Below are 12059 nucleotides of genomic sequence, written 5' to 3' on the forward strand. Positions count from 1 at the left end.
TGGCAGTTCCAGCATCCGGCCCTGAGAGGCTGAGGCTCTCCAGACCCGCAGGACGAGTCCGCTTCCCAACCACTGTTTGCCCCCTTGGTCTGCCGTCCTCTCTGGTGGCCCCTGGGCGACTTCCCTGTCCCTCTCCCCTTCTTGCTGAGAACGTGCCCAAGCCGTGTTCCGTGTAGCCCGGGAGCAGCTGGGGTTTCTGTGAACGCCGACCGCAGGCTTCCCGTGGCTTCATGTGGCTTCCCATGGCTCTGCGCTTTCCTGAATGTGATTTCTCTCCAGGCCAACTGAAGGGGAGAGGACGGAGCGTCTCATCAAAGCCAAACTCCGGAGCATCATGATGAGTCAGGACCTGGAGAACGTGACGTCCAAGGAAGTAAGAGCGCTTCCCTGCTGGGTGGGCCGGAGGTCATGGGCATCCCTGTGTCCTGTTGCCCTAGCACAGCCTAGGTCGGGTAGATCTAAGAGGTTGAAGTTGCCTTTTTAAAAAGCCATATACAATCTCTTTATTAATTAGTGCATGTAAAAAAATCCTATTGTGATACCTTCCAAAGCAAGATGAAACTGCCTTTTAATGTTTTTCTCGATTACTTTTTTCTTTTTTCTGTTGCCCTTTGTCCAAGGAATGCAATGAATTGTAGTCACAGCTTAAACTAAGTAGATCTAAGAGGTTGAAATTGCCATTTATAAAAGTCACGTACAATCTTTTTGTGAATTAATACATAATAAACCCTATCGTGATACCTTCCAAAGCAAGGTGAAATGGATTTTACGTTTTCACGGTGATAGATTTGATAACTGGAAAAGCGTAAGTTTTTTCAACTCAGTAGAAAAGATCCCAAGGGAATCAAATTCCTTCTTTCAAATAATAAACGTCCCATAGTCAGGTTCACATTGAGGCCGAGTAGCCTGCATTCCCACCACCCACGCGTGTGTGCAGCGTGTTTAAGTGCACATGTGCTTACTCTGAAAAAAGCCCAAAAAACACTTTTGAAAACAGTCATAGTTCATGTTGTGACTTTATTACTTCTTTGGAGAAACTGTTTTTTGTTTTTGTTTTTTTTAAACAAACCCCCTTTCCTAATATTTTCCACTCCGCAGATCCGTAATGAATTAGAGAAACAGATGAACTGTAACTTGAAAGAATTCAAGGAATTCATAGACAACGAGATGCTCCTTATCTTGGGACAGATGGACAAGCCCTCCCTCATCTTCGACCACCTTTATCTCGTAAGAGGCACAGCGCACGGCAGGGTCTGGTTTGGGAAACGTAAATCAGACCTTGATTTGTTTGGAGTTTGCAGCAAGTCATAGAGGGGGAGAAACTTGAGTTCCTGGAGCCTCCGTCCTGACTTTTACGGGAACTCCCCTCTTGACCCCTTTTCTCTGGCCTGCAGCCTACGGGTTTGCTCGAGAGCCAGATGTTTGCACCGCAGCTCCCAGCTGAGCTGCGGGGAGTTGTTTGAAAGCTCTCTGGCTGGCAACCGTTTTCAGATGCACACCACCCTCCACCTTCATCGGTCACTAACAGAAACCCCCTCCAGATGGTCTGCGAACTAAAAAAACCCCAGTTACTAAAGGGAACACCCGCGCCTAACCCCAGAATTATGCCTCCTCGTCCCGAGACATGAGAAACAGCAGAGGAGACAGACCAAACGCCTGAAACGCAGCATCCCTCCCCCACACCCCCGCTTGTCCCCAAGCTGCCCCCTGCCCTGCTCCCAGGGCCCGTGGAGGCAGCAGGCCCTGCTGACACGGCTGGCGGGGCCTGCACATCCCTCCCTTCACTCCGTCCCTCAGTCAGATTTTCTTAAAGCCGTAAGTCTCCATAGAAGGCAGCTGGCAAGTTTTCAAAGTCAGGGGGTTATAGAGGAAGGCACGCTACTAGTTAGTGAGGCAGCACGGTGCGATGGAAACCGGACCCACCCAGCAGGTTCCCACTCCCCAGCCTGACCAGCCAGGTGCCCGGGGGCAAGTCTCTTGGCCTCTCCTTTCCTTCACCCTGTACCTCAGGGGATGAATATGAGGATTAAGTTAGTACATATTTAAAGCACTGAGTGCGGTCTCCATAGGCACTCAAAAATGGTACCCATCGTTCGAGCAGGAATCACATCCTTGGAAAGTCGAGGACGTGTATTTGCTGCCAAAGGCATGAACGACTGTGTTTTCTGCCTGTAGGAAGTAATCAGTAGTTCCCCAAATGTGTATGTCGTGGTACATATTTAACGTATTAAATATATATTTAACGCATTTATATATATATTGATCTATATACATAGATCTATAAATGTTCAGTGTATATATACTTAAATGTGTATAGATGTGTGGATTTGAAGCCTGAATCTTGAAAGCAGCCCCGGCTCTAAATCCTCTCTGGGAAGTTGATTGTTTTCCCTGGTGGACACAGAACTGAAGGCGCCTCGGCCCGTCTCTCCACTAGGTGGTGATCACGGCAAGAGGATGCTCACAGGCTTAGCAGAGCTTTTGTTATTTTTTCAGTGTGGTTTGGTGCTTTATGTCACTTTTTCCATGAGAGATACTAAAGGAATTTTTATGTTTGAGCCTCTCCCTCCAATATGAAAATCCAGCTAGTGCCCACATGCTGCCAGCTCCATCGGGGCCCCTGCAGCCCCTGCATCTGGAGCCGTCCACCCTCTCGGGAAAGGAAGCTTATAGGGAGACCAAGAGGGTGCTTTTGCTGTTTGTGACTCTGTGTCGATTGCATTTCCTAAGAGCAAAGTGATGTTTTTTTCTTGGTTTTTCCCTTCTGTGTTCTTTGCCTGCTCAGAAATGGGGGGTTTTGGTTTTTTTTTAAATACCATTTTTAAAGTATGAAGTTAAAACATGTTACAGAAAGTTAGGAAATATAAGTTGAAGGAAGAAAATTTAAAAGCATTCTCAATTTCACAAATCCAGAGGCAGTCACTGGTAACACTTTGGTATGTTTGTTTTTCTATCTAATGGGTTTTTTTTTTTAATGCATTTATAGCTTCTTGAAAAGGAAAGAACTGTACTGTTTGATTATATAGTTTTGTATCCTGCTTTAAAAAATTTTTTTTCGTTATGTGGTACTTCCCTGTGTCATTAAGTATCCTCCAAAAGTATGATTTATTTTAACGGCTCCATCATATGATCTCTTCTTGTCGGACCTTTGGGTGGTTTCTGCTGTTTTGTTATAAATAACCGTAAATATCCTTGTACATATACCTCTGTGAATTCTGGGTGTTTCCTCGGGGTAGCTTTTTGTAAGTGGAATTTCTAGGTCAGAGGGTGGGAACTTTTTTAATATTGCCAAATACTTCCCAGAAAAGGTAAACCAATTCCTGCTCTAATCAGTGGTATGTGAAAGCGCCCTCTCCCGCGTGGGAGGTCAGAGGTCACTGCCTCTGGTGACAGGACCCTGCTGGAGTCTTAGGAAAGGGAGTGATGAGAGGGGGCAGGGTTTCCTCGACCAGCCCCTTTCCCTGACAGTGCCACGAACTCCTGGGGAACCTGCTCTGATCTCGGCCTCTTTGTATCAGCTCTCTTATCGGCCTCTGAGTTCGGGGGCCCATGAGATAGCCATCACCGTCAGGGCTAGCGCACACCGTGCATCCCGTAAGCAGCTCTGAGGCTGACGTGTGACACTCACGGGGGTTTGTGTGATCTGTCCCCCAGGGCTCTGAATGGAATGCATCCAATCTGGAGGAACTGCAGGGCTCAGGGTGAGTCTGCTCCCCTTGTCTTCCCTCATCCTTCCAGGCAGCTTAGAAACATTCAGCTCAGCCGTCCATTCGAAGCCGAGCCCTGGCGCTGCCTGCCTGCCTGGAATTGCCCACCCCAGTCTCCAAAGCAGCTGCCATCCTGATTTGCATAGCTAAACAGATGTGCTTCAGAATGCCATCTCCTGAATAATTCATGGGTTTTAGATTTTACTGGGGTTTAGAAATGTGTGTGTCAGGGAGAATGATTATAAATCACCCTCAAATAGTATAGGACAGCCTGGGTGCTGATGCGGCCACGAGCCCCCCCCCCCCCGCCCCTGCCCTGCAGAGATGCTGAGAGCACCAGTGTGGACACACTTACCGGTGGGCCAGTCAGCAACCCTGCTCCCCGGACCACTCCTGGTTCTCTCTGTGGTTGTACTTTTGAGCCTGGTGGGAATCTTGCAGCTAAATGCTCGGCGTTGGCCAGAAACACATGCCTGTCTCAATCTGAGAAAGACTCGGCAGCAGGGATAAAAAATGCTTAAACCTAGACCTTCAAGAACAGATGTCTGGACATTTTTTAAAAAAACAACACAGCCACAAAATCACCATCCTGTGGGTCTGACATGATGGCATTCTTGAATTACTGCATTTAAAAGTCAAGACTAAACAAAATCTTAAAATATATGTTTAGAACTACTGGTTAAGATGTGTTCTTTCAAGAGAAAGTGATCTTAAAGTATAGGGTGATGCTGTCCATGCTTTATCTTGCTGGGAATAAATAAATGATTTTAAAGGTTTTTCTTTTTTTTCCAAAGCATTTATAAGTATTGCTCTTATGAAATCTATTTGAGGTGTTTTCAAACTCCTGAAGTTATGTTGGTCTTCCAAGAATGTAAGTATTAAGGTTAGAGAACTATAGAACCTGAGTTAGCTGGGTTAGCAGACCCTCCCAACTATTTATTTATTTACAGCCTGCCTTGTTTCAAAAAGGAGTTAAGGCAGTTCCCAAGGACATAAAAAATGGATGGATACATTCAGCTTTTTAACTACTTAAAAGTGGAGACGTTGGTTTTATTTATTTATTTATTTTTCTTTTGCTGTACGCGGGCCTCTCACTGTTGTGGCCTCTCCCGGGCCTCACGCTGTTGTGGCCTCTCCCATTGCGGAGCACAGGCTCTGGACGCGCAGGCTCAGCGGCCATGGCTCACGGGCCCAGCCGCTCCGCGGCATGTGGGATCTTCCCGGACCGGGGCACGAACCCGCGTCCCCTGCATCGGCAGGCGGACTCTCAACCACTGCACCACCAGGGAAGCCCTGATTTTATTTTATTTTTTTAAAAGCCTCTGTATACTCATAATAGTTACGAATTTTGAAACTTCAAAGGAGTTAAGAAATGTATTTAGGTGATACGTGTGATTACTTTCCAGAATCAACGTTACTCAGCAATGCTTTGGGTGGAGCTTTCTTTTTATAAGTCTTTTAGGCAGAAATTTGTTTTTTATCATAAATATAATGTATTCTCATCATGTAGAGGGTATTTAGAAGATACCAAAAAAACCCCAAAGACCACCACTATGAAGTCCTGCCATAAAAACACAGACCCTTTATAAATGTGTATTTAATTTTTTCTCTGCTCAGTTTGTCGTTACTTTGGTTTTTGTCGATACACATTCTGATTCTCCAATTTGTTCTTTTTTTTTTTTTTCTCATTGCAGTGTTGACTACATTTTAAACGTCACTAGAGAAATAGATAATTTTTTCCCTGGCTTATTTGCGTATCATAACATCCGAGTCTATGATGAAGAGACCACAGACCTCCTCGCCCACTGGAACGAGGCGTACCATTTTATAAACAAAGCAAAGTAAGTGGGCGGAGAAGTCAGAGAAACCAGGCTGGGGAAGAAGCTGACCGGCAGCCGCAGGGTGGGCAGACATTAATGGTGACCCCAGACACAGCTGCCTCCTGGCTTGAGGGGCCTGTGACGTCTGATGGGCCTCTGGTTTTAGAGTGCTGGACCCCAAGCATCGAAAGGGCCAAGTCACTGATCTTCTCCAGGGGTCCCCAGATGAGCTCGTTCTCTTTCGCCTGCCGTGACATTTGACCCCCGTTTCGTCATTAGCCCTGGCTGCAGGCAAGGCCCCTGTACCAAGCGGACACTCTTGGGAGCTCTGTGCGTGGGGAGTCACAGAGCCAGAGGAGAGAGGAGGGCGGGCGGATCGTACATGACTCAGAGCACCTTTGGGGCTGCTTCCCTGGAGAAATCTACTCAGAAATCTACTCGGGCAGATGCCTGAGCTGTGGCCCACCTCCACCTGAGTTAGTGTGACTCCTGTTCACGTAGAATGGGATGGACCATCAGAGGTCCCCACTGCCCCGAGCCTGTCACTGCTGTCACGTGTCTTTTGTCCTCACCTTATTCTCCTGTGGAACAGCTGTGTCTCACTGAAGTCAGGACCAGAAAGAGACAACTCTTTGAGATGCTCTCAAGAGACACTTCCTCTTCTGCTTTGCACCCAGGTCAAAGCTCCATGATGTAGGACCAAATCTTAGTTCCCCTGGGTTCCTGGGGGATAGACTTTGGCAGTCCAAAAAAACCCCTGAGGTTTGAGGATGAACTTTAAGCTTGGGGTATAGGAAATGAGCCTGCTCCCGCCGAGCAGGTGTGCTGCTTCTAATGTAAACAGGCAGGCTGGCCGGCCTACCTCCTGTACAAATAAACTTTCACGGGTGCAGCCCTCCCTAGCCTGGTGCCCCTCACCTTTGTGAGCAGGCGACAGCTAGAGCAACAGTGTTCCTGGCCTTGCCATGTCTGTTAAATCAGCCTCGCCTGGGCTGGTAGCGTCTCCCTACAAAAAGCCTATCGGCCCATCTGTTTCCTTTGGCTTCTTTCTCTGGTGGCCAAGTCAAGTGCTGCGGGCTCACGCTGGCTCCTTGACTCTCCTGTCTGCCGAGGCACTCTCTCTGCCAGGGGCCCGGTGGCTTTCAGTTCGCTGACCCTGTTTCTCTACAGTAACCTGCTCCCTGTCTCCATCTGCTCTAGCAGCTGAGTGAGTAGCTTGTGCAAATACCCCTTTTGCTGCCCAGTTGCTTCATGCCTGAGGGGCTCTGGTCTCCCGGCCGATCCCAGCCACCTGGGAAGGCGCCCGAATGGGGAGCTTTCTCCCTGCAAAACTTGGCCCGGCCAGGCCAGATTGATCTTGATTTCCCATTGTATGCTAATTGATTTTGAAGTGAAGTTATTTCCTACTGAGGGTGTGTGGACGTCTGCTGCCTAAACATCAGGACCTCAGAGGGTTTGGGCAATGAGATAACTTCAGGGTTTAAAAAAAAAAGATCCATTGTGCCAGGCCTGAGAGAATGCAGTTGTATCAACTTTTGTCTTCTCCCCCCACCCCCGCGGCTGCAGGAAGAACCACTCCAAGTGCCTGGTACATTGCAAAATGGGCGTCAGTCGCTCTGCTTCCACGGTCATAGCCTACGCGATGAAGGAATTTGGCTGGCCCCTGGAGAAAGCCTACAACTACGTGAAGCAAAAACGCAGCATCACACGCCCCAACGCGGGCTTTATGAGGCAGCTGTCTGAGTATGAAGGCATCTTGGACGCCAGGTGGGTGCCTGTCTGCAGAGAAGAATTGGCAGAGCCGAGCTCCAGAAGCCCTGCCGCCCAGCCGGCCGGGGCTGCCGGCCACATCCCAGCCGTGCTCCCGTTTGGCCCAGCGGTGGCTTCCACAGCCAAAATCCTGCCTCTTGGGGTTGGGGGGAGCTGGTTTGAGAAAAACAACGATTGTTTGGGGTTTGATTAGTGGTTTCCAGGAGGGATCTGTGCTTATTGTGTTGGCATGTAAAGCTGTTTTTCAGTTGGAGGGAGCAGGGCACGGCTTCTAATCCAAGGCAGGACTCCGTGTGAGTCTCGGCCCGGGGCTGCCCCGTTTCCTGAGCACCTGCTCTGTGCCAAGCCCGTGCCAGGCTTCACCGCAGGGCAGCTCCAGGGACTGCAGAGGCAGCCCTGGGCCCACCGCTGACGAGCTGGTAGCTCAGGGGAAGCTCATCAATCTTCCCCCCCACCCCCGCCTCAGTCTCCTCTGACGAGTTAAGAACTAATCCCCCGATAGGATTGTTGTAAAATTTCCACGAGCACCGTGCAGCTGCTTTGCTAGACCCGGCTCACGGTCAGTGATGACATAGCTGCTTTGTAATTCTCTACCCACCACCTCCACCCACCCACCCCACCATGAAAAGGGTCTGCAGAGGACAGGGGATCCCCTGTGGGGAGTAAGGAGTAAGGAGTAAGGAGTAAGGAGTAAGGAACTGACGCTGGAGGTTAAGGTGTCCCATGTCACACAGCCAGTGGGCGGCCCAGGGATCGGGGGGCACGCCCGGGTCTGTCAGCCTCTGGGGCTCCCGTGCAAGGTGATCCTGCCCCCATGGAGGGGTCCCCCAGTGACCCCACGTGGATCGCTGCTGGACTTAGGGACTCACTTTGCCCCTGTTCCTTTTCTGTTCAATCTGTCCAAGGCCTCGCTGGGTTGTTTCTGCCTGGTGTTGTGAGGAGGCCACAGGCTAAGTCCACCAGCTTCTTGGCCACGTTTGGGGAAGCAACTGGCGGGTCTGGAGAACAGCTCCGGACATCTCTGGACTCCTTCACTGTCAACCAGAGAGCAGCTGGACAGGTGCTCAGGCAGGGCCGAGGGGGACAGCGGGGGAGGAGGAAGGGGCACATTCTGCTCTCGCCTCCGGTAGCCCTTCAGTCATTTGCTGCCATCAGGGGTTTGCAGGCCCACCAGGGGTTGCCAGGCCAGGTTCACAGCAGCACAGCACTGACCTTGAATTATAGCCCCGTCTGCGGGCCCACTTGGCCTTGCGCGGAACGTGCACACAGAGCAGACGGCCGTGAATGACCGTGTTGCTCCCTCGCATTGAAGAGCAACAGCAAACCCTTAGTTTGCACGTCCTTCTATGTTTACTTCTTTCTCCTCTTAACCGTCGCCACCCTGGATGTTGGTGATCCTCTGAGGTTAATGGAGGCGACTCACTTACCTGATTTCACTCTGAGCCTCTTTCTTCTTTTTTTTTTTTTAACCCTCACGTTTAAGAAATGTGTCATAAAAGTAATAACACAGCATTAGAAGACTTATTTTAAAAACTGACCTGTAATCTCTCTGACCTACACAAATATTTCCAATTTTCTGGCATCTCCCCAGCTTTATTCAGGTGCATTACGTGTATACATGGTCGCGTTAGTGTGTATAAGTCTTTATCGACTCTCTACTTTGATCCGCGTTACTTCCCTACGACGTAAGTAGGAGAGGATGGGGTTTCTTATTTGACAGATGGGGAAACAGAGACGGAACATCCGTGGCATGACCAGGTTCGCCAGGAGAGCTGGGACACTAGGATCATGATAGGATTCCAGGTCCAGACCCCCTTCCCATGTCTGCGATATCCTTATCACATGACAAAGTTGTTTACGTGATCCCACATGGGTCATACGTGCGGGATGCCATATGTACGGGAGCCATGATGACTTAGGGTCCTAAGGCTATTTCCGTCATTCTCGAATTTCTTGGGGGTCAATGAACCGAGAGAGGCTTTACCCAGGTGAGCCCCTGGTGTCCACCCGGGCCTTGGACTGCCCCTTGCTGGCTCCCCACCCCCTTCCTCCCAGGACCCTTGGGCACTGGCGTCTGCTGACCTTCCTCTGCCTTCCTTCCCCAGCAAACAACGGCACAACAAGCTGTGGCGCCAGCAGCCTGTGGATGACCCAGCGGGGCCTGGGGACTTCCTGCCGGAGACCCTGGACGGCAGCCCGGAAGCCCAGCCGCCCTGCCTGGACGCCGCCGCCCAGCCTGGGTTCCCGGGCAGCGGGACCCCGGGGGGACCCGCTCTCCCCTGCTGTCTCCGGCGACTCTCAGACCCCCTGTTGCACTGCCCCAGAGACGAGACGGGCGGCTGGGTCCACCTGGAGGATCTGGAGAGGGATGCTCTGCTGGAAGAAGCCGCTCAGCCGGCAGAGGCATCCAAGCCGGCCGGACACGCCCCAGGAGGTCCTGGACTCTGTGAGAAGGAAGTGAAGAAGAAACCAGAGTTTGGGAGCCCCCACGCCCGGGGTGGCGCGTCGCCGCAGGTGGAGGAGATGGAAAGGGAGGAGGTCCCGGGAGCAGGGAAGTGGGGGCAGCCTGTTACTGAGCTCGATAACCTGCTGAATTGGGAAAACCTAAATAACAACAACAGCAAGAGGAGCTGCCCGGACGACTTCGAGGTAGGCCTGGGGCCGCGAGGGGGTGGCGGCACGCACGCCATTTCTGCCCCGGGGGCAGCCCCGCAACAGCTGCCTCTGCCAGCTCAGTGGGTGGCTTTCCGTGCGATTCTGCAGGCCGACGGGGATGGTAGACGACGGAGGACCCGGGACCCCTGGGGAATGGTGACCATCCCCCACGCCCTCTTCACCCCGGTGCCTCATTCACGTCCGAGGCAGAGTTTCAAAGTCTTTCCTTTTTTCTTATGTAAAACATAAAACATATAACTTATGGGAATTTCCTGGCGGTCCGGTGGTTGGGACTCCGCGCTTCCACTGCAGGGGGCCCGGGTTCGATCCCTGGTCAGGGAATTAAGATCCCGCATGCCACAAGCCATGGCCAAAAAAACCCCACAAAACATATAACTTCTCACTCAGCTTCAGCCTTTACCAGTGTATGGCTTTTCTTCCTTTCGTCTCACCCCCATCCTCGTTCCCATACCCTGGATTCTCCTGAAACAAATCAAATCCCAGATCTGTCGTTTCCATCCCAAACGCTTCCGTTTATAACCTATAACCATAACACCGCTGCCACCTTGGAAAAGCCGACATCATCAAGTATCTAGCCTTGCAACTCAGACTCTAATGCTTAATTAACTCCAGCAGTCCCTTGTAGCTCTCATACTTCGTGGGTTATTTGCAACAGGGCTTTTGCCTCAACCTGCCACTTGCTCAGAAAATCAAGAATTCCTCCAGCCTTTTTCCTCCTCCAAGTGGCCCACGCGTGGAGGCTGGTTTTGTGGAGGGACGTCCTCTGTTGCCTGGTCTTGGGTTCTGCCCTCTGCTCTGCTGCTGGCTCGCCCTGGCCCGGGGGCAGGAAGCTTCATTTCCCATGGCCTGACCACCCACCTCCTGGGCCAGCTGTGATTCTCTAGTAAGAGCACTGGGGAGGCAGATAGAGGCATCCCCTTGTACAGAGAGTTCCCCATCATCACGTTATAATGCAAACAAAACTGGGAAGTTAAATCTCCCGTACTCCAAATCAGGACCCAGATTCCAAACTGAATAGTAATTACTCTCGAATTTCCCTCACCGCTCACCTTCCCTTTAAAGAGCAAATGCCCATCAAGATAGATGATATAAAACCTCTCTGTCCGGGACAGTGGTACCTCGGTTGGTCCGAGATGACGTAGCTGTGAGTCGTAGAATGGGGACCACGAGAGAAGCCTGGATAAGAAGATAAACGAAGGACCCAGCCTTCCTTTTCTGGCCAGAGTGTGGATGGGTGACATTATCTAGGGACTAGGACCTAGAGACAGGCATCCATTCACTTGTTCAAGTTGTGTTTATTAACTCCGGGGCCAGATTGGTGAGGGGGTACAGCTGTAAGGTAGTTCAGCACACGTGGTCTTACAGGGAGATGGGAGGTAAACATGTAAGGATGTAACAAAGAAAACATACAGGTGGTGCTCGGTGTGGTGACACGGGTAAGGTGGGAGGGGAGGGGATGAGACGGAGCTGGCCGCGCAGAGAGCCAGGAGGAGAATCTTCTGGGCCCAGGCCCCTGAGGGTGGAAAGCTTGGCCTGGCTGAGGGGCAGTGGCTGAGGCGCAGCTGGACAGGTGGCCGGGCACGCGGGGCCTTGGGGCATGATGGCAGGGCCCTGCGCGTGTCCTCCCAGGGCGCTGGGAAGCATGGGAGGGCGTTAGGTGGTTGGTGACAAGGCCCCTCTGGCAGTGGTCTGCAGGCAGACTGATGGGGTGAGATGGAAGCCAGGCATCTGAGATGGGGGTGGCTCAGAGGATGGGACAGGGACCGAAATGCACAGCTTAGGAGGCATCCAGAGACAGGGCCCTCGGCGGGCAGGGACTGTCTTGCTCGTAGCCCCTGCGCCCAGTGCAAGGCCTGGCACAGGACAGGCGTGCTCCCTAAGTAGGAGCTGGATGAATGAATTCCCTCCTCCCTTGTCTCCCCATGAGCTCTGAAAGGTGCTCTCAAATCTCCCACCGTGGTAGATTTTACCACGGTTTAGGACGTTAGATTCTAAAGGTTTTAGAAGAAACAAACATATAGACACTTTGGCCAAAGCTTCAGGAAAATGTCTGTGTTCGGTCCTCACCACAGGGGTGACCAAGCCC

The 12059-nt window shown here is 51.3% G+C and overlaps 1 protein-coding gene across 2 annotated transcripts in view; it reads left to right on the forward strand.

Moving 5' to 3' along the window:
- SSH1 (slingshot protein phosphatase 1) overlaps window positions 1-12059 on the forward strand; it is a 62056-nt gene that overhangs the window by 42509 nt on the left and 7488 nt on the right. For both annotated transcript variants that reach the window (XM_060028249.1, XM_060028248.1), the window contains exons 9-14: window positions 280-373; window positions 1099-1227; window positions 3655-3701; window positions 5402-5548; window positions 7094-7294; window positions 9403-9946. In XM_060028249.1, coding sequence (XP_059884232.1) covers window positions 280-373; window positions 1099-1227; window positions 3655-3701; window positions 5402-5548; window positions 7094-7294; window positions 9403-9946 — 1162 coding nt within the window. The remainder of the gene's footprint in view (window positions 1-279; window positions 374-1098; window positions 1228-3654; window positions 3702-5401; window positions 5549-7093; window positions 7295-9402; window positions 9947-12059) is intronic.

The sequence above is a fragment of the Delphinus delphis genome, chromosome 13 (genome assembly GCF_949987515.2).
Source record: "Delphinus delphis chromosome 13, mDelDel1.2, whole genome shotgun sequence".
Taxonomy (NCBI): Eukaryota; Metazoa; Chordata; class Mammalia; order Artiodactyla; family Delphinidae; genus Delphinus; species Delphinus delphis.